General features: G+C 40.8%; 1 protein-coding gene across 4 annotated transcripts in view; it reads right to left on the bottom strand.

Annotated features, from left to right (window-relative positions):
- The window catches only part of LOC109059045 (contactin-4-like), a 166,866-nt gene that overhangs the window by 4,322 nt on the left and 141,108 nt on the right, over positions 1 to 21,436 (bottom strand). For 3 of the 4 annotated variants that reach the window (XM_042758770.1, XM_042758769.1, XM_042758768.1), the window contains exons 13-19: positions 14,394 to 14,569; positions 12,531 to 12,651; positions 11,989 to 12,147; positions 5,308 to 5,457; positions 4,401 to 4,471; positions 1,814 to 2,048; positions 1,460 to 1,575 (exon numbers count right to left, since the gene is read on the bottom strand). In XM_042758770.1, the coding sequence (XP_042614704.1) occupies positions 1,460 to 1,575; positions 1,814 to 2,048; positions 4,401 to 4,471; positions 5,308 to 5,457; positions 11,989 to 12,147; positions 12,531 to 12,651; positions 14,394 to 14,569 (1,028 nt within the window). The remainder of the gene's footprint in view (positions 1 to 1,459; positions 1,576 to 1,813; positions 2,049 to 4,400; positions 4,472 to 5,307; positions 5,458 to 11,988; positions 12,148 to 12,530; positions 12,652 to 14,393; positions 14,570 to 21,436) is intronic. The other variant, XM_042758771.1, reaches the window with a different exon arrangement.

Genomic DNA, 21,436 nt, shown 5'->3' with positions numbered 1-21,436 from the left:
TAAACCTCATTTGTATTTGTTCCACAACTGTTAGCAGAGGACGAAAGGTCTCAGTGCTTTATATTTAGGATTTTTTGCAGATGACTTACCAAAAGGTAAAGTTAAAAAACATCTAAAGGCACTACACTAACTAGTAGTTGGTTGCAATACAACCTCAAAATTCTGTTTCTAAATAAGTAATGAGTCTGCATTATAAGGTTTATAGCATACCTGTCAACATTTGGGGGGTTCGGTATTATTAATATTACTATATTATATTAATTTAAGCCATAATATAGCCATTTTCCTGGTAACCGCAGTAAACAAACAGCACAGCACCTGATTTTGCAACTTGTAGTGCTCATATTTAATCAATTAAACCATAGCCTTTTGAAGTGTAAGCTATATCTCAGTTTGCATGTATATATATATTTTTTTTTTTCACCGGAGCACCACCTGAGTCTTCTCCTCCTGTCCCATTTCTACAAGTGATCCTTTCCTTCCCACGGTAGCCTACTCATCACTGTTGTAGGTTGCCAAGTTGAGGGGACAAATGGGTTGAAATTTGTATGTGTCTATTGTATGTGTCTACTAATTGCCAAATTTAAGAACTACACTACCCATAATCCTGTAGAGACAGTCGCAGAAGTCCTGTCCACTCCCACATAGCATTGTCATTGTGAAATAGCCTCCCTAAGCTCTCAAACTTATTATTAATGTACACTGCTATTCAAAAGTTTGATGTCGGTATGAATTTTAAATGTTTTTGAAAGACTATATGTTCACCAAGGCTGTATTTATTTGATCAAAAATTCAGTGAAAACAATACATTTGTGGAATATTAATACAATTTTATTATCAATATTGAAAACAGTGCTGCTTAATAGTTTTTGTGGAAACTGTGATATATTTTCCCCCAGGATAAATAGAAAGTTGAAGAGAACAGCATTTTTTTGAAATATCATTTATTTACTTATTTATTTATTTGTAAAATTACAAATGTCTTTACTGCTACCTTTAAACAATCCTTGCTGATTAAAACGATTAATTTCTTAACGTCTTATACTGTTTTATTCAAAATCTAAAGATCTGTAGTTTTAAATTAAAAAAAGTTTTAAATATCAGGTTTTTTAATGTGACTAATGAAGTCATTAGTTTACAACATTATGAGCTAATCAATGTTAATTTTGATTTATGTTTACAATAGATTTATTTTGTAGGATTTAGAGGAAAACTTATTTATAGCTCAGTAATAAGAACAATTAACAGATATCTCCATTTGAAGAAAATGTGAGTGATGCTTTAATTTTTTTGAAGCATAATTTACAAGTACACATTTTGAAGTTTTATTCATGTTCGTTGAAAAAAAAAAACTGTTTGTAATGATTTTATTATTTTGTATATGTTTTTAATACGGTTTTGAAAAATAATGATGATATGTATAATGAATGCAACTTAAATTTGACAGTATTTAGTGTACCTCATAGCCGAGAACACGTTTCTTGCTTGTGCTCCAGGGAAGGGCTTTCCAGTATACCTCAACATCAAACGCTGAAAGACTCTTGGCTCTGAGTCGACTGGGTGCCCTTCCAGGCTCTGAAATCAAAGGAGAAATTCTTAGATTAGACCGTTTCATTCAACAAATGTCTTCAAAGTCCAACTCTTTTTGAAGAACAAGGCAGACCATGATTAATGGGTTCTGGCACAACACACTTCAGTTAACTTGGCTCCTATTAACTGCCTGCTAAGCGTTCCACAGCGAAATGTCAAAAGGTACATTCAACTTTAATTTCTCTGTTGCACACAACCAAACGCTACGGTTAATGTGACTGACCCTCCTCAGCAGAGTAGATGGTGACCACGGGTCCAAAAGGTCCTTCCCCCTTGTTATTGTACACCCCCACTTTGACTTGGAATGGAGAAAAGGGTAAAATGGTCTCGTTTTTGAAGACGTATTTGGAGGCTTCAGGAGAGGGAACTGCCGCCTGCATCCACCCGGTGGCACCAAAGGGCCGGAAAGCAACCACGTAGCCAAACCCTGCTGCGTTCTGCAGCTCTTCAGGAACGGGCTGCAACACACATTCACACCCACAAATTAAATACATACATCTACAATACACAACTACATAACCTTTGTTATAAATGCTATCCAACATTTTGTCATCGTACATGCACAACCACGTTTTTGGACATGTACCGTAATGACTTCTAAATGTCATGGTTTCACTGGGTAACCATGATACTTGTTTGTAAGGCGTGTTTTCTATTAACTCGAGTTTCCGAGCAAACACTCCTGTCTCTCATATTTCGGCCGTGTAGACGAGAGGACGTATGAATTCCCTGACACCTGTCAGGCATCACATGGCACATTGGAGCTAATCTCTGCTGCGGCGTGGTCTGAGGCACTAGCTGTTATCCTGGCCTCTTCAGCCAGAGAGGGATTCCATCTCCCAGGAAATCGTTTTGCCAGGTAATGATATCATGGTGGTTTTGTTTGAAGTATCGGACTGCCACTGACCATGCGGTAATGCGGTGCGGTAACGCTAAAACCACCAGAAAATAGCATTCATTAATCCGAAACCATGGCATGTGACTCAAAGAAGGGGGTGAGATTATGTTTTCACGCTCGCGCACTTGTGCAGGAGAGTTGAATGGATAAATAAAAATGCACCTGTAATCAAGCGCTCACTCCAGTGTCTGCTGTGAATATAACAATTTGCTTTGGAGAGACCAAAACTAACGTTATGTGTTCCAAAACGCCATCAGCTGGCTAATTGTATAGAACCTACACAGTCAGCTGCTTTCTACGACTGCACTGTGGGTAAAATTAAACCTCATATGAGGCTGATCTGGAGCAGCAGAATCTCTGGGAATTATACAAAAAGTTTGGTGCCTGTTACTAAGCTAACAATGCAGTACTCAAGACATTTTAAAGGTAAGTTTTGTAACCTTGATTGCCCATTTAATTATATATATATATATATATATATATATATATATATATATATATATATATATATATATATATATATATATATATATTATTATTATTATTATTATTATTTAATGTGATTTCAGCTATCCATCTTATTTTCCCGTAAGAGTGGGCGCAGCCATTTGGAAATGTGATGTGTATGGCTGTGGCTTCCGGTCTCATCCGCTTCCAGCTATTTTTAGCTGTACAAAACAACTAATTTTGCTGCTTGATATTGCAAAATGGTGTGTCTTACCATATTATTTTAATGTATTATCTTAATTATGAACACACTGGTTTGTAGTGCAAACAGTTTTACCCTTTACTGCATTTTGTTATTCTTGTTATTTCCCTACAGCGGCTAATGAACCGGAACTCTCACACATTTATAGAAAACGTGTCGGAAAAATAATGCTGAATTTATGCCATGTTGTAATTACTGTGATTTCAAGATGACAACACACCAAGAGTGTGTACCACAAGATGTACCAAGAGTACCGTGATATGTGTCATTGGCGGTGTATTGCCTTTTTTCAAAATTGCAGTTTAAATAGCCTATTGTTAATGAAGATATTTAAATACATTGATTTTTTTTTAAATATAATTTTATATATAAGTGACTGCATTTCCATTCCATTTCCATTCATGAAGTACAGCATTTAACTAATTTCACATAAAATAATATTTTGTTAAAAATAAAACAATAGGCTATTTATCAATATTGAAATCTACTTTGCTTTGTCTGCCATCTTGGATAGGATTTTTCTGAACTTGTGGCAATGCAGTATAACAATTTTTCTGTAAAAAAATACAAAAGATGCTGTCTTATACTTATACTACAATATGCAATAGCCTTTGCTTTAGATGAGCACCTATTATGCCTTAAAATACAATATAACACTAGGTTTTGTCCAGTAAAATCCACCAGTACTCCTTGCATTAGTGGACATGGTGGTTTTGGAGTAAAAGAAGACATGAAATTCTCTAGTACAATAGATGGTGTTCTGTGGTATCCATCATTTTTATTTCAAGGACAGTACAATGAGAAAGTCTTGAAGTGAAGTTTCAAGCTCCCTGTGACAAACTTCTAGCTTAATAGATAAGACCAGCTGACTCTCAAACCTGAACAATAGAACATGTCTCATGAAAGGAGATACAGAGAGAGAGAACATAATCTTTGAAAAGTTCCTCGCAAAAATTCGAGGGTAACTCCATTTAATTATCTTCACTGCTTCTCTTGTATGACAGCAGCAGTTATTGCAGCGCAGCTCTTACAGAAAATGAAGTGTTATGTGTATCCGCTTTACTATGATTAATGAAAACCTCAAATAAAGGGAACAATAGTGTCTAGCCAGCTTGCAAAATGAGACTGTATACAAAAGACTCACTAAGGGAGAGAAACACACACACACACACACGGGCAAGTGAAGTGCACAGGCCATCTTACCTCCCAAGTGATGACTAACTCTGATCGACTGCCACCTCCTCCGCTCACGTTGGCTGGGGTGACCTTGGGAACTGGAGGAAGGAAAAGATTTCCTCAGTCCAGCTCAGGTCTGACCATTTAAGACTTCAATTACTGCATATGATTTGAAAGTTCAACAAATAATATGGATATGATGTGAGTTAAACTATGTTAAACAATGTTTAATGTATATGGACATGTTTATATTTTTAGATGCTGGCCACAGTTTCTATTTGCGTATTTTTATTGTATGATTTAACAGTTTGAATGTGACCTGACAGTTAAAACTGATATGATTTAAGTTTAAAAATATCTGAATGTATAAGAACAAGTGTATATTTTTAGATGCTGGTCGCCATTTCTTTTTCACCATTTTTAATCCTTTTTTTTTTTTTTTTGCAGTCCCTGATGTGACAGTAACATTCAAAACATTCAAAAAGTGACAGTAAAAACATTCCTGATGTTTTACATTCAAATGAAATGCTGTTTTTAGATTTTTATTCCTTTTTCACAATTTTTATTGCCATATACAGTTCACTTAAATGGATCTGCAGTGTGAGAATTTAATTTTTTAAAGTACAAATACTCCATTTAAGCTTTCAGTAATTTATATTAAGCTATAAAACTGCACGCATAACTACATTTTTACATTTTTAAAGAAATGTGAGTGGTGTTTGCCCACGCAAAATAAGCCGTAAGAATGCTTAAGCATTGCAGGATATTACTGTGTGGTTGCTAAAGTGCTTTTTAGTACTGCTTCCAAGTCTCTATGAAATTCTGGTTTGAATCCCTCATTCAGTGTAAGTATGGAAAGAATGCAGATTCACACCACACCACAGGATGCTAATTAAAAGAGCCACTTGGAGACTAATGTGACAGAAGCACTCACCTGTTTCTTTCGTCCTGGCTTTCTTCGAGGGTTTGCTGGGCTCTCCTGTGCCCACTGCATTGCTTGCCAACACTCTGAACTCATACTCCACCCAGGGGTTAAGCTCGATGACTGTAGCTGTCAGATGTGAGCCCCCGACCACCTTCGGCACTGGAACAAAACAAAACACACACATTGTGTGAGACGAGCCCCCTCCTGAGCCAGCACAGGCCCCCTGCACGCTCACACAAACACCAGGCACAGCGTGCATCTCTCAGGCTTGGTGAGATAATAGCCTCCATAGGTACGATACAAAAACCGGGCTTATCGACAGGTGCTGTGAAAGCAGAGATAAAAATAACACCCTACAGTTCAAATTATACAGTACAATCAAGAGCAAAGAGGCCAAGAGATATAATGCAGCTTCATTTCCTCTTCAGGAACTCGAGCTGCGTCGGTGACGCTTTGGGGAACATGGATGGGCTAAACTCCCTGAATCACGTGTGTAATCAGTCCAATGGATGGGCGAGACGTCATAGGCGGGGGACGTCATAGACCAGGAAGCATAAAAGCACGAGCGGCGAAGCCGCTATCCAGCCTTCTGTCTTCAGCAAGCGCTCTGTGTGTGTGTCAGTTGCTATCTGTTTGTGAGTCTTATTTAGTGTTGTTTGTCCACTGATAAGCTCCTTTTGTCAAAGACTTCAATCAAGAGAAGTCTTGGGCGAGAGCAGGCAGCGTTCAGGCTGTGTGTTTTCCTTGCCCGCAAAGAAAAAGGGTAGGGACACACGCAGTTTGTGTGTTGTCTGCTTGAGAGTGAAGCGCGCGAATCAGCTCTCGAGGGAGTTGACGGCTGCGATGCGAGCATTTTGCTTCACTCTCAGAAGGCTCTCTTTGAGGAGGGAGCCTTCACTGGCGTTTCTCGCAGTGCCAGCCCCGCTTTCGCCGAGGCGGAGCGGTGGTTGCGCTCGCGGGTTTCGCTTCCGGATCCGCTGGAAGGAATGTAGACGGGCAAGTCCCTATCTTCTTCCTTAACCACCGGATCCGGCGCCCGCTCTCGGGGTTTCGGAAGCCCGCGTTTGCGGTACTTTCTCCCCGATGAGAGGGCGCGACGCTCTTCCTGTCTTTCTCTGAGGAGATTGATGTGAAAGGCGTCGATGAGCTCGCCAGTTGCACAAGCATCAGTTACACAAGCAAGCATATTATTCTGATATTATAATGAGCAGCTTTAATGAGGAGTGGCGCTCGCGCAGTCGGCTCTCGGGGGGCTGATTGTGCTTTTCCTCGGTTAAGCGCTCCGCTCTCGCCGGGCACGCTCCGAGGAGTGTGTCCGTGCGTGCGATCTCGCGGTTGCGGTCCCGCTGCTGCTGAGGCACGGCGGCGACCGAGATCACGGGAATCGCACATGATCTGGCGAACGGGTTGAAGACGGCTCGTCCTATCTCCACCCGTGTTCACTAGATCTAGAGCTCGTTCTCGAGGTTTGGAAGCCCGCGCTGCGGTTTCTTCCCCCTCTGAGGCAGAGCTCGCTGCTGCATGCTTTTCTCGCTGCTCTCGCAGGGCATGCTCCGAGGAGTGTGTCCGTGCGTGCGATCTCGCGGTTTGCGGTCCCGCTGCTGCTGAGGCACGGCGGCGACCGAGATCACGGGAATCGCACATGATCTGGCGAACGGGTTGGAGACGGCTCGTCCTATCTCCACCCGTGTTCACTAGATCTAGAGCTCGTTCTCGAGGTTTGGAAGCCCGCGCTGCGGTTTCTTCCCCCTCTGATGCGGAGCTCGCTGCAGCATTCATCTTTCTCTGGGAGATTGATGTTGTTTGTGTGACTGAGTGCAAAAAACAATCAAAAAAAAAAAAAAAAAACCCAGGAGCGCGCTGCCGAGGCTACGTGTATATTTCTTGGTTTCGTTTGATGTGAATTTTTCCAGACCGTGTTTTCTCGTCTGGTTATTGACTACATTTAATTCTGAGGAATAAATTGAAATATTTATCTGACTATGACAGTTAGATGTACAGGGGCCCCTGGATTGTATTTTCTCGAGTGAGAACACGGTTTACCTCTCTTCCTCTGAGGAGGTTGAGGCGGTCAGGGGCTGCTGGGCGGAGCAGTCCCAACCCTACTGTGTTCCAGCCCCTCGCGCCGGGGGTGTCACTTCTTGTACTCCGCTGATGCTAGAGTTAGAGTGGCGCTCTCAGGCAGAAGGCTTCTAGTGGAAAGCGGTTCTGCTGACCGTCATTTTCGCTGGAGAGCCTTCGTCATAACGTCCTGACGCATAAGGCCTAGGACATTTTGAGGGCCAGCTCCCTCTGGGGAAGAGTGGTGTACACCACATTACACGGTGTCCGTCCCTCCTCAGTGCCCTCAGGAGATCGTTCTGCCAACCCTGCCAGTGTTCCAGGGCGCAGAGATCTCCGGCGAGCGCTTCTCTCAGTTACCGCCCGGAAACGTAGCGGTGCTAAGAGCCTCGCGATCTCTACGGAGGTCCCTAGAGCAGCTAGTACGGTCGTCCCCTGCCGGTCCGCCACTTCAGGGCACCGAGCTAGTGGCTCTAAGAGCACCAGAGGCCAGTCTCGCGAGACTGGTTCCCCTACGAGGTCACATGGCAGTATGGGAGTCCCTGCCAAGTGTACTTCATGGGGTCCTGCCCCGAGCAGGATCTGGTCTAGTCTTCCTAGCAGACGACGTGGGTCTGAGGACCGTCGTTTTAGGAGACTTCAGCTATGAGAGTCCTGATGCTAATGCAAAGGACCTCAGAGGGCAGGCCCCTCTGGGGAAGAGCGGTATACACCGCATTACACGATGCCCGTCTCTCCTCAGTGCCCTCAGGAGATCGATCTGCCAACCCTGCCGGTGTTCCAGGGCGCAGCGGTCTCCGGCGAGCGCTTCTCTCAGTTACCGCCCGGAAACGTAGCGGTGCTAAGAGGCTCGCGACCTCCTGGGAGGTTTCCAGAGCAGCTAGTTCGGCCGTCTCCTGCCGGTGCGCCACTTCAGGGCACCGAGCTAACTGCTCTGATGACACCAGAGATCAGTCTCTAGGGGCTGATTCCCTTAGTAGACTATTTGGCAGCGTGAAAACTACTGCCAAATGTATCTCAGTGGGTCCTGCACACTGTAGTGAGAGGCCACAGAATCCAGTTCGGTTCTCTTCCGCCTCAATTCAATGGGGACCTTTCCACCTTGGTGGGCCCCGAGCAGGCTCTGGTAATGGAACAGAAGGAGACACTCTCAGAGGATGGAGGCCATTGAGGTGGTCCCTTCTCCCGTTGCAGAGTCTGGGTCCTACAGCCGGTACTTCACTGTTCCGAGGAAGGATGAGGTGTTGCGTCCTATTTTAGATCTGCATTTTTTGAACCGCTCAGTCAGGGGACTGAAGTTAAGCACGCTTGCACAGACCAAGTCCGAGGACTGGTGTGTCACGATCTATCATAAGTTGCACTTCTCCATCCTTCCTCATTGGAAGTTCCTGAGGTTTGCTTTTGGGGCAAAAGCCTACCAATACAGTTCTTCCTCTGGCCTTGCACTCTCACCCCACGCTTTCTCAACTCAACCACATCGAAGATTGGTTGATATTAGCTCGTTCAGAGCGGTTGGCAGTTCGGCATCGAGATGTCGTTCTCGCTCACATGAAAGAGCTGGGGTTAAGACTTGACGCCAAGAAAAGTGTGCATTCTCCAGTACAGAGAACCACTTATCTGGGCGTGGTGTGGGATTGGACCACGATGCAGGCACGTATGTCACCTGCTCGGATCGAGTCGATCCTCACTCCAGTCGTGAGAGTGAGAGAAGGCCGGTCACTCTCTGTCAAGCAGTCTCGGAGATTGCTGGGTCTGATGGCAGCTGCGTCCAACGTGAATACTATTGGCCTGCTGTACATGAGATCCCTACAGAGGTGGCTCAAGACCAAGGGGTTCTCCCCGAGGGGAAAACCCACTTCGCATGCTAAAGGTCACGCGGCGGTGCCTACGTGCCTTGGACATGTGGAGAAAGCCTTGGTTCTTGTCTCAGGGCCCGGTGCTGGGAGCTCCTTGTCGCCGCGTGATGCTAGCGACGGACGCGTCCCTCACCGGCTGGGGTGCGGTCATGAGTGGCCACCCTGCCCGTGGTCTGTGGAGTGGTCGCCATCTGACATGGCATATAAACTGCCTGGAGATGCTGGCCGTGCTTCGAGCTCCTGGACCTGAGAGATCATCATGTGTTGGTGCGCACTGACAACACAGCGTTGGTCTCTTACATCAACCACCAAGGAGGTCTGCGCTCACACCGTTTGTACAAACTAGTGTACCAGATCCTTGTGTGGTCCCAGGACGAACTCCTCTTACTGAGAGCAGTCCACATTCCTGGGCATCTAACTTGGGAACAGACATCCTGTCGAGGCAGGGGCTGAGGCCCGGGGAATGACGGCTTCACACTGAGGTGATGAAGCACAGTTGGAGAAGTTGGCCAGACTCGGGTGGATCTGTTTGCAACTCGAGAGACATTGCACTGTCCCCTCTGGCTTCCTCTGACTCATCCAGCTCCACTGGGGCTGGACGTCATGGTACAGATGTGGCCGAGGCTTTATCTGTACGTTTTCCCCCGATTGCTCTGCTCCCGGGAGTTCTGGAGAGAGTGCGCTGGGACGGAGTCCGGCTGCTGTTAGTAGCCCCGTTCTGGCCGGGCCGGGTATGGCCTGATTTCTCTTTTTGACGGCACTCCATGGGAGGTTCCCGTCAGGAGAGATCTCCTCTCGCAGGCGGAGGGTGCGCCCCCGCATGGAGCGTAGAGGCTGGAGGTGTGGTCTCTGAGGAGGCACAACTCTTAGCTTCCGGTCTCTCAACCGAGGTTGTTGAGACTGTTCTCCAATCCAGAGCTCCCTCAATGAGGAAAACTGTATGTCTTGAAGTGGAAGTTTTCACTTCTTGGTGCGGAGACCGCCAGCTCGACCCAGTTAACTGCCCGGTTGGTACAGTGCTGGAGTTCCTGCAGGACCTTCTCTCTGTAGGGTTGATCCACTCCACCCTGAAGGTCTACGTGGCGGCCATTGCGGCCTACCACGCCCCTCTCGGTGGCCAGTCAGTGGGCAGACACCCTCTGGTTACACGTTTCCTCTGCGGTGCGCTGAGGCTAAGGCCTCCGGCCAGAAGAAGCTTAGGCTAAGCGGTGATTAGGATGCTATCCTGAAGCCTCGAGTCCTCTGATCTCCTCTCTCTTGGGGGTCAAGTCTCACTCCTCTGAAGTTTGGCCATTGGACGGGTTGTCCCGATTACTGTCAGGGTCCTGACTCCTTCTCTAAATTTAGCTGTGCAGTTTTCCACACTAGGCAGAGATTTGTAAGTCTGGCAGCGTGGGCATTCTCGTTCCCCAAAGCGTCACCGACGCAGCTCGAGTTCCTGAAGAGGAACGTCTAAGGTTACGTATGTAACCCTGGTTCCTCAAAGGAACGAGACGCTGCGTCACAGTGCCACACTTCCGGCATCTCTGGCCGGCGCTTGCTTCATCCTTGAGGCTGGATACCGGCTTCGCCGCTCGTGCTTTTATGCTTCCTGGTCTATGACGTCACCCGCCTATGACGTCTCGCCCATCCATTGGACTGATTACACACGTGATTCAGAGACGTCACGCTAGAGGCGTTCCCCAAAGCGTCACCGACGCAGCGTCTCGTTCCTTCGAGGAACCAGGGTTACATACGTAACCTTAGACGTTTTTCTATATTGTGGTGTCCTATTGTATTAGATCAATGTATATGGTGTACTGTAAAATATTGCAATTGCAGTATCCTAAAATATTACAATGTAGGGTTCAATAGCGAGACTACTATAATAAAATAAAAATAAAATACTATCTATCTATCTATCTATCTATCTATCTATCTATCTATCTATCTATCTATCTATCTATCTATCTATCTATCTATCTGTGTTCAAACTAGGGCTGTCATCGTTAACGCGTTAACGCATGCAATTGATTTTACAATCATTAACGCATTAAAATAATTTAACACAGTTAATGCAAAATTATTGAAGCACAATTTCTATTCTAACCCTTTAACCCAATTTTGCTTCTCTGCTTGTGATCAGATTATTTTAAGATTTTTTTCTTTCATATGTGCTTATATGGGATCCTTATCATTTGGTTCTTTGGTGTCCTTTCGGAGTTTCTAAGTGTCCTTTTTTGGAAAGACATCTAAATTTATTTAAAAGATTTTTGAGAATCACCCTTTAATCTTTTGGTTTATTTTGCTGGAGATAGCAAATGATGACAAAATAAACATTTTTATCTATTGACAGTCCTTATATATAAATTCACAAATTCTTACACTAATTACGATTAATCACAGAAAAGGTTGTGATTCATTAAATTAAAAAATTTGAATCGACTAACAGCCCTAGTTCAAAAGTTTGGGGTCAGTAAGATTCTTAATGAATAAATTAATATATCATATATATATATATATATATATATATATATATATATATATATATATATATATATATATATATATATATATATATACTATTTAGTTTAATAATAATATAAAGCATAATAATGACTTTTTGTTTTTTTCATTGCATAAAGTTATGGCAAGCCTTCAAAAGTCAAAACAAACTTTTAGAAGCACAAGATGAAAATCTCAGTACATAATTAGAGAGGAAAAAGCAGGGGGACGGAAAAAGGAAACTATGCAGCAAATGTTTTGATCAGTGAAGGCTGGTTAGGAGCCCCACCTGTGCTAACAGCTTGCCAGCCGAGGGAGAAAGGGGTTCTAGCCTGGATGGTGTAGGCAGTAATTGGACTGTGATTATCAGGACCAGGCCTCCAGGAGAGAGTGGCAGTGGTATCTGTGATTTCTTCCACATGGATGCTGGTAGGGGGGCCGGGGGGACCTGAGACAGAAGACAGTCATGCAAACCAGAAACACACACACACACACACACACTGTCACGCTTGTAGGCTCCATATAAACGGCCGTCTAAAGCACAGCAGTGCAGCTTGTTAACTTTGAGCTACTTGTTTTCACTGACTTAAAAGCTCTAATTAGATTGTATCATTTTTTAGTGTTTTTTTTTTTTTTTTACACTAAAGCAGGAAAACCCATCTTTCCTTTATTTGGTAAATACTTCAAGGGCTTGTTTACAGTCTGTATCCAGTTAGTTTTTATGAATGAAATTTAATATTCAATAGTCATAGTGTGCAAAAGATTATGATTGTATACAAGATATGATATATACAATGTGAATGTGTTATATGGGTTTTAAAGCATTTTCACCTCTGACAATCAGGTCAGTTGCGATGGAGCTGCTGTCCACCTTGGTCTGCACTGCACACGTGTACTTCCCAGCATGCCTCAGCTGAATGTTCCGGATCATCATGTCACCTGCCGAGTGCTGCTAAAAGAAAAAGATCAATGTCATGGTAAGGATTCACAGTTTGGGCAGCGAAAGGAAATTTTTTATTTATTTATTATATTTATTTCTCATGCTTATTTTTCTATTGAATTAGCTTGTTTTTAATTGTTTTAAAATGTACTTACACTACTGTCCAATAGTATGGGGTTGATAAGAATTTTTGTTGTTGTTTTTAACAGATTTCTTTAATCCTCATTAACGCTTTGATTAATATATAGCAACAAGAATTTTAAATAAATGTTTTTATGTTTTAATTTTAATGTGTTTTAAAAAATAATTTATTCCTGTGATCACAAAGCTGAATTTTCAGCATGATTACTCTAGTCTTCAGTGTCACATGATCCTTCAGAAATCATTCTAATATGCTGATTCCGTGCTGATTTGTGGAAATTGTGATAATGTTTTTTTTTTTTTTTTAAGAATACTTTACTGTATAGAAAGCATTTATTTGAATCAGAAATCTTTTGTAACATTATAAATGTCTTCACTGTCAGTTTTGATCAATTTAATGCATCCTTGCTGAATATGAATTAATACTTTAAAGTATTCATATCTTCCCAAAGCAATTTTTTTTTTTTTTTTTGAAAATTTCCCTCAGCTTTCTGTACAGCTGTTCACAAACTAGGATTAATGAGGCATCATTATATTTAAAAAGTGCCCCCCCCCCCCCCCATGGCTTATTATTGCCTTAAGAGACTAGTAGAATGGTTTAAATGACTTAAGCAAAAGTCATATATGTGGAATTAATAACTTTTCATCTTTTTTCTTATCCAGGGTATACACTTTCTCCACATTCTTCACTTAAAGTGCTGCTATTAAGATACATCGCTTATATTAAATCATAGTAATCATGTTTAATAATATAAGAGTGGCAGTTTTCACTCTTAAAATAGAGCACTTCCATCTAGAAAGTTCTCCATCGCTTGTTTCTTTGGCAACGGGGCTCCTACAAATGACATGAAGAAAAAGATGCTGAGAATCAGCCCCTCACCCCCAAAAAAGGAAATATGAAAAAAAAAAAGTCATGAACTTTTAATGAAAAGAAAAGAATTCCATGTGACTGTACAAGTGCTGTAATTCATATCACTGAGTGGGAAGCGTAATTATACTCTAGATTAATACAGAATGGGTTGTCAGTGGCTGCACATATAATGGGAAAATCTCTTATCATAAATTCACAGACTCAAAACTGTGGAATTTAATGAAAAGATTAATGTGACCCCCCCCCCCCAACAATTCAGTTGAAAGTACTTGATATGAATACCTTAAGTACAATATATTACCAATTACAGTTTATATAATTTTGCATATATGTATGTGAAGTGAATATGGCTCCCTGAATCAGGTTCCAGCTAATAGGCAAAGCATTAGTCCTTAATATTTTTTAAAAGAAAGGAAAAACAACTAGTTAAAATTAATGCAAAAAAGAGGCTCTGCTCCAAACCTAAGTAGGCTGCCAATAATAAAATAATATTTATGTGATGTTTATTAAAGGTTATGGTGGCATTAAATAAAAGGTATTAGGAATCTAGGTTTTCTCATGTTATTTTGTTCTACAGTATATAAGCGTAGTCATATTCCATTGTGACTGCCATGATGAAATCACATGACCAGCCAAAAACTATTCACTTCATCTTGGTAATCCCAGTATTAGCAGAAACTTTTAAATGCAGTATAAATATATAAACCACCGAATAAGGTATTTGTAATTAATTTCTTCTTACTCCGCCAACTTTTTCAAAGTATCCTCCGTGGCTGCCGAAGTGGATGAGCTGCTCGTTGAAAAACCAGGTGAACTTGAGCTCCAGCGAGGGATCGTAGGACACCTGGCAGGGAAGAATGATGCTCTCTCCAACGGTCACGTCCAGCGTGTTGGGAGCAGTTGTAATGATTGTTGGCTCTGGAAAACAATATACAGTGGGTATAGAAAAGAATCACCCCCCTTTAAAATAATCACATTTTGTTTCAAATAAACACAAAAACAATACAGACACATTTTTTTATCCAACCCAACTTTACTCCCTTAGTGGAACTTATAATATCCAAGTGAAAGATATAACACCATGTCAGAAAAAAAAACCCCAACAGAATCACTGAGATGTTAAAAGGATCACCCCCTCCTAAAATCACCTTCTCAATGGTACACAAATCAGCTGTGGCCATTTTGATTAGCTCAGCATGAAAAGAGCTTTCCTGGAGCATTTCAATCATTGGTAGTGCAACTGAAGCAAACTCTGAGTGGCAACGCTCTATCAATAGATCTTCAGGATAAAGTTGCGGACATTCACACATCAGGAGATGGATAGAAATACTTCAAAGGGTTTAGCACAGTGAAATCTAAGAAGTGGAAGGTATTTGGTACAACACATCAAGACATTGCTCCAAACTGGATGAAAGAGCTGGATGAAACTGGTCAGAGAGGCTACCAAGAGGCCTACAGCAACTCTGAAGCAGTTGCAGGAATTTATGACAAAGAGTGTTCATTGTGTGCATGTGACAACAATATCACAAATTCTCCACAAGTGTGGCTTGTATGGGAGGGTTGCAAGAAAAAAGCCACTCCTCAAGAAAGGATATGTGCAGTCACGACTGAGCTTTGCTAAAACACACCTTGAAGACTCTGAGACAGATGAGACTAAAATTGAATTATTTGAAATCCAATATGGAAATCCAATACAGCTCACCATCCAAATAACAACATTCCTACAGTAAAGCATGGAGGTGGTGATATCCTGCTATGGGGTGTTTCTCTGCTGCAGGGATTGGAGCACTTGTCAGGATAGAAGGAAAAATGGATGGGACAAAATACTGTCAAATACTTGAGGAAAATCTGCTGCCCTTTTGTTGGAAGATTTACCTTCCAACATGACAATGACCCAAAGCACACAGCAAAACTGAGCACACAGTGGTTGATGGAGAAAAAGGTGAATGTCCTTGAATGGCCTCGTCAGAGCCCACTGCAAATCTGTGGAATGACTTGAAGACTGCAGTCCACAAACAGTCACCATCACATTTAACTGACCTTGAGCAGTTCTGCAAAGAAGATTCAGCAAATATTGCAAAGTCTAGATGTGCAAAGTTAGTAGAGACAAATACCAACAGACTAAAGACTGTAATTAAAGCAAAAGGAGATTTTATTTCTACACCCACTGTTTTAATGGTTACACTTGAAAACCTTTCAAAAAGTACCATTATTAACTTCTAAAGCCACTAACATTTAAAAGGGTCAGTAAGATTTTTTTCTAAAAGTTAATACTTCTATTTAGCAAGGATGCATTTTAACATTTTAATATATATATATATATATATATATAAAATAAAAAAACAGCTGTTTTAAATTATATTTAAATAATATTTGGTGAGCATCAGAAACTTCTATCAAAAATATCTTACAGAACCCAAAATGTTGTGTATATTAAATTATTTACTCATCTGCCATAATAATGTCTTTCAATTATCTTAATTTGGGAGATTTTCATAGAGAGAAATTGATTCATTCAATTAATTAATCAATCAGCATATAATAATACATAATAAACTTTAAAAATCTTTAAACTACAAATGAACATTGCTTAAAAGTAAGATCAAGTTCAGAGCTCCATGACAGACGGCGGTCAGCTTACAGGCCAATATCTGAGGATGGACTGAGAGGTGAATATCCCATGAACGGTCCCTGAGCTCCACCATGTGTCACTTTCTGATCTCTGCTAATCCCCTAAAGTCCCATCTGCTCTCCCAGAATGCACTACTCTGAAATACAGAAAACACACCACCAGCCCCGGCAGGCCCGACGCCCAGCTCACTTTCTTTCCAAGTCTCAGTTCACACAGAGACTGATGCCTTTTCACAAGGGAACACGACAAGCACGCCTGTTCCTCCACTTTCAGAGTGCAGCTTTGTGTAGAACAGGTGCAAAAAATCTGCTGCAGTTCACTTTTGCGCCTCTTGAGGGCGCTGTGTGTATTCTGCTGAAACATCAGTCTGACTAAATTAAGCAGTGAAGATACCCCAGACGAGTGCAAATTCATGCAGAAAGCACCTGGCACGAGCTCCAATCTATGTGTGAGGATTTGATTCTGGAATTACAGGTCTACGACACATAAAACAACCTTTCCCAATCTCGACTGATATCAAACTGGAAAGGCAAAGCTAACAGGTGCATTGCAGTTGGTTTTGTGCTGAACACAATGAGGGGCGTCAGATGAGACTCGCTTCTTTTATTGTTTGCATGAGATCTCTCACCGACTGTCTGTCAGATTCACACAATGGGATGACAATACGGCACTGCCTGGTATTCTACTGTCAACTCTTAGCCTGGCAATTTAATTCAGAATTCAACAGCACTCGCCTTGAAGCCCAGAATAGTGCATGTTACTCGCTCTTCTGCTGTAGGAACAGCACTTGTTGGAGAATTCGTTGAATATTGTACATTTTTTCCCATCCCCGATATCTTCACCACTTTCATCCTTTTCTCCTTGTAATGTACTCATGTTATTGCTTGTCATCTCTTGTAGTAGACGGATGTCCCTCGGCTCCCTTTGTTCTTTGCGTATAAGTGGCTTGGGGTCTCCAAACAAGGCGGATTCCTCTACGGTCTATATTTAAACAAGCATCAGCCTGAACTGAACAGGTGATAAATTACCATTGCAAGCCAACGAGAAGCTATTAATACCTCCTATTGTAGTCTTAATGGTTGAAATGCGCCTCAATGAGGGAAAGCGTAGTTGCGCTGATCCACAAATTTGCACTTCAGGCCAGAGCTGGGGCGAAGCTGGTCTCTGCAGCCCTGAACAGTGGCAAGAAAATCTCTGAAGTGAAACCTGAGAATTCATTCAAGCCAAAGCTGACACTGCTGTCCTACTCTCGAGGTTGTAGAACTGGAGAAAATGCCTCTTATTACCCTGCTCCATCATCATTTGTGACAGACTGCATAGAAAAACCTGACGCCCTCAAGCTCTCGTTGGCGTAATCTGAGTGATAACCATCTTGCATAATACCTTGTTACTGTTACTGTCTATCATTAAAGCTGTCGAGAGAGGATGAGACCCTATACGTTAACAGGGCAACCTGTGGAAACTTTCAGACCGAATTTTTCTCGAAGAGAAATGCCAGTGACCTCAAAAGTGTGTTCCCACATTTGAATTAATTCAGCTTCTTCTGTATTGCTGATGTCGTGCTTCACTGTGGTAGAAGGAAGGTGACAGGAACAGAAAAACACTACTAAAGAATGACCAAGCATGGTTAAATGGTCTGTGGAAGTATTCTAGAGCCAGACTACACGTTATTCTTGTCTCCAATATTTCTACTTGAATATTGCAGTCTCATACAGGTCAAGCGTTCTGGGAGGCTCACAATGATCTGGCACAAAAGCAATTGAGCAAAGCCAATGCGCAGATCTGTGCGTCAGGCCCCTGCTGAGGCTAGAGTCAAGAAATCAAACTCAAACAAGGTCAAACTATTAGCAAAAAAAAACACATGTGACCTTGTCATTCGTTTTAAATATGAATCATTTTATAATTTGTTTTGTGTGTGTATATGCTATATTTATCATAGGAATGTGTACAAGAAGCTCTACAAATCATTTACATATATATAATACTAAATTATATAAACTATATTATATAAAACTATAATAAAATACTATAAAATATAAAAAATATTAAATGATGCATTATCAATATTATTGTTTTTATATAAGAACAACATAACATAGGAAAGACAATATAAAGAAATTTCTTAAGCATAAGTGGTTAAGACTGTCAAATTTGGTAAAATTCATAATTAGGAATAAAAATATGCAATTATATTGAACTTTCATGACAAATTTGGAGCAGAGAGTATGTTCTGCTTGCTACTCAACATCAGTGCTGCATGACAATGTTTTCTCAAAGTTTTTAGTTTGCTTCAGTGTTGGGTTTTCATAGATGAAGAATCTATGAAAACCCAACACTGAAGCAAACTAAAAACTTTGAGAAAACATTGTCATGCAGCACTGATGTTGAGTAAAACTAGATAAAACAACTAAAAGTAAATGTTTCCTGTGTGTTCTATGAAAAACTCAAACCCACCATCAAAACATTGTGTTCCACAGGAGGAATAATAATAAAAAAAAAAAAAAAACACAAAATAGGAAAAACCCAAATCTACATCACTGAAGATGATAATTGACTGTCAATTTGTGTTTCAACAGTAAAATATATAGATAAGTATTTTTATTTTGGCTTTTTTGCCATTTTTTATTTATAGACTCATTGGGAGAGAACAATGGGGAAAAAAGGACGGAATAGGATCAGGAAATGTCATGAGCTTCATCCACATGATTACCACAGTGTCTACAAAAAATAGAAGACATAATTCTTAAGATTCTTAGCAAACAAATAAAATCTATACCAAATCTGTTACATATCTGTCCTCATTCTCCATGCCTTTTTTCTCTTCATGCACCATCCAAAGGCAGTTTAGAAATGACCAGTGCTCCTTATCTCCACTCCAATACCTCTGCAAAATCACACCAAAATAAAACTGACAAAAGACCTGACCACTTCAACCTCTTCCAACAAAGGGTTTCCACCCTCCACGATAACCTTGCGGATCTTGCAATCCCCTTTTCTGAAGTGCGTACTCAGACAACACGGGTCAAACACATCACAAAGTAATAATTGAAATAGAGCCTCTTGGATATGTGCGCAATGTGAGAAAGATTTAGTCCTTTTTCAAAAGAGCCTTGGGTAAAATTCCATCAAAAATCACAATTACAAAAGCCTTTAATGAAAATTAGCCAAAATGAACATTTACTTGTCAAATGTGCAATAGCACTACTGAACACCACTGAAAGTAAAATATACTGTAATATAATAACATTAAAACATATTATATAAAGAATAAGTAGTAATAAATAATAGTAGTGGTTAAAAAAACCTATAAAAACTATAAAATTATAAAGTGGTCTAAATGTGTACTGTAAATTAATAAATAATATAGTTTACTATCTAACTTAATAACTAATACATTTATAAGTATATTCCTTATTGTTTATTTAATATAAAGCAATATATTATACCACTATTTTATGATTGTTTTTTTTATCAAAATGCATTAAATAAATGTAACATTTTTTTTGTAATAAAAGTGGTTAAACAGTCTTACATCTTATTTATTTTTTGATTGCGTTTCAACACGTGCACTGCAGTTTTAAGTGACAAGGTGCTGATGGGATAATTGTGAACGTTGCATGCAACATCAAGGGAACTCATTACGAGAATGATCTCTCACCAGCTCTGATATCATTGTCCAACATCCAAACACGATTTGATCCTCAGTTAATCTCTGTCCAGCAAAACCAATTTCTAATTAAGACTAATTAATCTGGGTAATATCCTCTCAGCGTTCTGATGATTGGGACATCACCAGGGCTGACACAATGCACGGTTTGCAACTGCTGTTTGCTGGGAGGGTTTACGTGCAACTTATCCAGTGGGAATCTAATGTGACAGGTATTTTTCAGCCCTCATATCACTGCAGTCAATTTAAATAAACCACTGTCGTCTCCCATAAGGGCTACAGGAAACACTGATGTACACTAGCAAACCAGGTTTCCACTCCTAAATGAAATTGCAGATGTAAATGTCCCTGTCTTTGTCTCAGTGCCTTATTGATAGTGACAGTTAGGTGCTAGATCATATAGGGGAACATTTGTACGTCAGCAAGGATGCACCGACGCACAATCGAGAGTAAACGCTCAGGGTGGGTGTCAAATAGACACCGGTGATGCTCTCTCTCAAATATAAATCTGAAGATAATCGTGCAATTCATCCTGATAGAAAAGATGCATCTTTCTCCGCAGGCTGATTGATAACCAATTTAACGGGCCGCTCCCCGTCCTCAGACGCATTACAAAGTGTCTGGATAAATTTAATCAATACAGACAGAGCGGACATGTTTGAGGACTGCGTTAATGAAGAGAAATAATGGAAAAAAAGGTGTGAGATGATGCGACCAACAAACTACATGCACAGGGCAGATGGTGACTTTAAGTAATGAGGCGGGCTGAGAGCCAATCACCATCCCGTTAGCCTCTTTTTTAACTCTGGTTTGAGTTGAAAGAGCAGTTAATGCTTGAGTGTGAAATCCAAGTCCCACAAATGAGAAATAAAACATCCTTTCAAGACATAATTCTGTTTTTAGAGATGGATAATAATAATTATGAGCCAGCTTTTCAACCTTTACGATGTGAAATGATCTGTGGAGTTTCATTCTTAAATTAAATATCTCCCGATTAAAGAATTTCACTCTTGATTAATTAAATATGTCAGTGTTAGAAAGTGAAAAAAATGTGACTGTACAACACTCTTACTGATGAGAAAAGAAAAGAGGAGACTCAACATAAAAAACTTATAAGATACTCATCCATCTCTCTCTCTGTCTAAACTACTCTGACCGCATACATATATCATCTATAATGCAAGTAATGCATTTTTAAATTATTAACCTGTCTATGAGAACACAGACAAATTAAGATTTTACAAGTAACTGGCAGAGAAAACAACCAATTTATCTGTATTAACAAATATCTGATTTATGAAATATATAGGCATTTTGTTTATACTACCAATAATTTAACTTATTAAAAATGAGCTACACGAGTGAAATTACTATCATACATAACCACCACCCTCCTGAGGTGACCTCTGTGTGAAAATATAAAGGATTTACAGCACAAAAACAATTTTGAGCTAACTATAAACTATAATTGGACTTGTCCATGTTA

This window comes from Cyprinus carpio, chromosome A6 (genome assembly GCF_018340385.1).
Source record: "Cyprinus carpio isolate SPL01 chromosome A6, ASM1834038v1, whole genome shotgun sequence".
NCBI classification, from domain to species: Eukaryota; Metazoa; Chordata; class Actinopteri; order Cypriniformes; family Cyprinidae; genus Cyprinus; species Cyprinus carpio.
The sequence above is the reverse complement of the archived record's forward strand: the minus strand, read 5'-3'. Positions and strand labels throughout refer to the sequence as shown.